Source organism: Citrus sinensis, chromosome 9, assembly GCF_022201045.2.
Source record: "Citrus sinensis cultivar Valencia sweet orange chromosome 9, DVS_A1.0, whole genome shotgun sequence".
Classification (NCBI taxonomy): Eukaryota; Viridiplantae; Streptophyta; class Magnoliopsida; order Sapindales; family Rutaceae; genus Citrus; species Citrus sinensis.
The window spans coordinates 27,450,954-27,454,923 of NC_068564.1; the positions used below are offsets into that span (position 1 = coordinate 27,450,954).

Below are 3,970 nucleotides of genomic sequence, written 5' to 3' on the forward strand. Positions count from 1 at the left end.
TTAGTACCTTTTTAATAGGCTTAGAGATAATATTCTAAGGGAAATAATGCATCTTTTTTTTCCCCCTATCATATTGAATTCAAAATCCCATATTAATTCCAAAAAAATCAAGTGGCGGCAAGTCCAAATTTGCAGACTATAAGGTCATGAATCAGAATCATTATCAAACCATGAACCATTTCTCTGAAATTACTCACTAATGTTTTGGCTTTATAGGTGCTTTACACCAGCAGCCATCTTTAACGTCTGAAGGCACTAATATCATATACTAAAAGTAAGCACCAAAATTACAAAAAAAAAGGGAGAACAAAAGTGTTGAAAGTTTTTGTAATATATATTATCTTATCTAAGACTTTAAATTATATGTTCAAAAACAAAAACAAAGTTTTTCATAGTCTTGTGAACGAAGTTTAAACTCTAATTTTTTTTTTTAAAAAAAATGAAAATTATTGGACATGACAGTTGTATTACGCATCTATAATGGACTAATGGTGATTTAATATGAGTGAACAAATATAATAAATAATCCATAGGATGATCCTCTTTGGAGTAAAAGAAAACTACTACGAGTACTTTTCACACTTAAAAATAATTTTCTTCTTAATTTAGAGAAAGAATATGAAAATAAACAAAATAATATTTTATTTAGAATTGTTTGGACGACTAATTAATACTGCCAGTCGTGCTCTCTTAATTTTTATTACGACAGGATGTTGAAACGATGACCTTAAGTATACAATGTACAATGCATCTGAGCTGCACGTGCATGCGAATGGAATGGCTGCCACAAGCTGGCCGAAACAAAGGTAAATTACAGACAACGTAATAAAAGCATGCCCAATGAGCCAACACAAAAGGACATACAAATCTTAGATAGATTATTCCAATATTTTTTTTTCCAATTAAATTCCACATGTTTTGCCATTTATTATGAAATTAGTTTGATATTATCTGCTATATCAACCTTCCATTAAACAAAAATCATAAAGTATTGTTAAAGTGGATCAATGAACTAAGTTTCTATGAAACTCATATTATTATTATTATTATATAACAATTGCTTTCTTAAAATAGTTTTAAAATAGAATACAAATCACAACTATATATGTAAAGTGATAAATAATTAAAAAATATGTTATAATTTTAATCATATAATTATAAAAAGCGTACGCTATCTTAAAGCAGATCTAATATGTGTATATATATATACACACACAGGTCTACAAGGGAACAACTGTAAAATTTACAAAATAATTTTTTTTTCTTTTAACTTTTTAAATTTTTTTCCTCCTGTATTTAAAAACCAGAGTATCAGACTTTCTGGGACCAACATTTTATATTAATTAAAAGGAACATTTTCCTCTGAAGACAAAAGTGAAATCTGTCATGTTTCTCTCATTTTATTCTTCTCTCATAGCGTGTATAATATTCATATGAGCTCTGGGCTCCAGCAAGCACCCCCTTCTCATTACATTTCTCTCAAACAGTTTCAGGCAAGAAAGTTTGTCAATGATTCTTTTTTGTTTGATTTTGACTGAATTTCCTCTCACATGCTGCAGATTCCTCTTAATTAGAATCTAATCAAAAGTTTCTGTAAACTTTGGACTTGTTTCAATCCAAGCAAAGGTAGATTCTTTAGCAGGTTACCCACTTGAGAAATTACCAAAAATCTTTCTTTCTCTCTGTTCTTTTTGCAGTATTTAAAGAGTGCCCATTTGAGAACTCGAATTTTTTTTTATTATTTTGCTTTTGTTTTGAGATGCTGTTGAATGTTGGATGTGTAGGAATTTGTTTTTATTATTTTGCTTTTGTTTTGAGATGCTGTTAAATGTTGGATGTGTAGGAATTGATAATCAATGGAGAGTAGAAATGGTTACCGTAAGCAGAACAGTGCTCTGTGGAGATCATTGAGAGATGGGGATTTTGAAGAAGCAGATGTTTGGGCAGTTCTCAAAGAAAGAAAAGATTCAACTTATTCAAAAGCCGACCAATCTCCTTCTCAAGTTCAAAGAAACCTCTATATGCCTTCAGCTGCAAGAATGATTACAAGAACAAGCAGCAGCAGCAGCAGCAGCAATAATAATAATAATAACACCACCAATGGATTGAAGCAGCAGCAGCAGCAGCAATCAGCGCCAGTCAAAATTCCTGACTGGTCAAAGATTAGTCACAAAAAGTCAAAGAATAAAGCTCACAAGAATAACTATTATGATGACTCTGATGATGATCAAGATCATGGGGTTGTTGATAATGGTGATAATGATGGTTATGACGACGACGACGACGACGATGACGATGAGTATGATTGTAAGGTTCCTCCACATGAGTTCATTGCTGAGAGGCTAGCAAAGAGTCAGATTTCTTCATTCTCAGTTTTCGAAGGAGTTGGGAGAACACTCAAAGGGAGAGATTTGAGCAAAGTGAGGAATGCTGTGTTAACAAAGACTGGATTTCTTGAATAATATGTGCTTAATTTGATTGGACCTATTGCTTTCTCATAATTTATGGTATTAATTACGTATTTGGTGGATAGATTATTAGATTATTGGGTTTTGATTATGGTTGCTTTCATAGCCTTTGAAATTTGCCTAGCTACCTAGTGTATAAGATTTGGGGGCACATCCATTCCTGTGTAAAAAAAAATTAGTATGTTAATGGGCGTTTCTGTGTTAGCCTAATTTTTACGCTGTGACTGGCTCAATAATTGATGAAGTTTTATCAAATTTAAATTGAGGCTAAAATCTTGTCCCATTTCTCCATCACTCCTTTAGTTGTTGTACACAGTACACACATCCATCATAATCACAGTGTTTAACATGCGTCACATGACCTACTAATTAACAAATCACCCAAATGTTTCCCATACCGAACCAGAGAATTTCTTCGCTTTACTTGAACAAATTCAAAGCATCTGAATGGTCTTTATCACAAGTGAAAAATAACGTGCCGTCCCACAAGAAAAATGTGATGAAATTAACTTTTAAACCCCAGCTCAGTACATCTTCTGTTCAACAATTCACAAATTTGATTGATCGGCATTTATTTTCCTTCATTTAAGGAGGTCTCAAATTCCTTTTATTTCTTATCCTGGATTTTAGCCACTCTCACACACTCCTTTTTTAATCAAAATAGTATAGGGCCGGATCAAATTTATATGATGCGCCTGTTTACCCTATTGTATTTGCGGGTCACATAATATAATAATATATCTCTAATCTAATTTTTGTATTGAAAGACAATTATTTTAGGTAGTGTTTATTTGCTGGAGTGGGAGTGAGAAGTCTGAATTTCTTCTACTCCAGTGTTTACTTACTCATTTTAAGGGAAGAGTAAAAATCTCACTCTGTGGGACCCATTATTTTTTGGAGTGGGGAGTAGGATAACTGAGATTCCCACTCCCATAGGGGGAGGTGTGAGTGGGAATCCACTCCCCCCTCCTCTTCTATTTTTATCCTTACATTTAATAAAATAAAATAATATCATAATTATTTAAATAATAATATTTTATTATTTTATAAATTATACTTATTAAAAATAATAATTTATATTGATTCTAAGTTAAAATTACTTAAAAATAATATTATTATACTCATAGAGAATTAATAATACTACTATATACTCTTTTTATTTGAAAATATAATATTATTATATTTATTTAAAAATAATAATATTATTTTTTTTAATATTAGTAATTAATAATAATCAATATTTTATTCTAAGAAAATATTAATTTTGTATTATATTATTAATAATAATGTTTCATTTGTGTTGCTCTTAATAATAATTTTTTATTTATATAATTAAAATTAAAATTAATAAAAAAATTATTTACATAATTAAGAATATTAATAATTATTATTAATTTACAAATATAATAAAATAAATATTTTATTTTTCAAATCTATTTTTTTATTAATTTTGTAATTAAAAACTATAATTCTTTAAATAAGGATAAAATTATAATTTAAAA

The 3,970-nt window shown here is 29.5% G+C and overlaps 1 protein-coding gene across 2 annotated transcripts; it reads left to right on the plus strand.

Annotated features, from left to right (window-relative positions):
• Window positions 1-1,325: 1,325 nt before the first annotated feature.
• LOC102627649 (zinc-regulated protein 8) lies at window positions 1,326-2,684 on the plus strand. 2 transcript variants are annotated; one of them, XM_006474999.4, is made up of 2 exons: window positions 1,326-1,493; window positions 1,844-2,684. In XM_006474999.4, exon 2 carries the CDS (start codon window positions 1,857-1,859, stop codon window positions 2,460-2,462), a length of 606 nt encoding a protein of 201 aa, XP_006475062.1. In that variant the 5' UTR covers window positions 1,326-1,493; window positions 1,844-1,856; the 3' UTR covers window positions 2,463-2,684. The 2 variants fall into 2 exon arrangements, with proteins under 2 accessions (XP_006475062.1, XP_006475061.1); XM_006474998.4 differs by having other exon boundaries at window positions 1,328-1,626.
• Window positions 2,685-3,970: the final 1,286 nt, after the last annotated feature.

Bases quoted from the DNA above. Each gene is read 5' to 3' on its own strand.
- LOC102627649 (XM_006474999.4), top strand. From the start codon at position 1,857: ATGGAGAGTAGAAATGGTTACCGTAAGCAGAACAGTGCTCTGTGGAGA.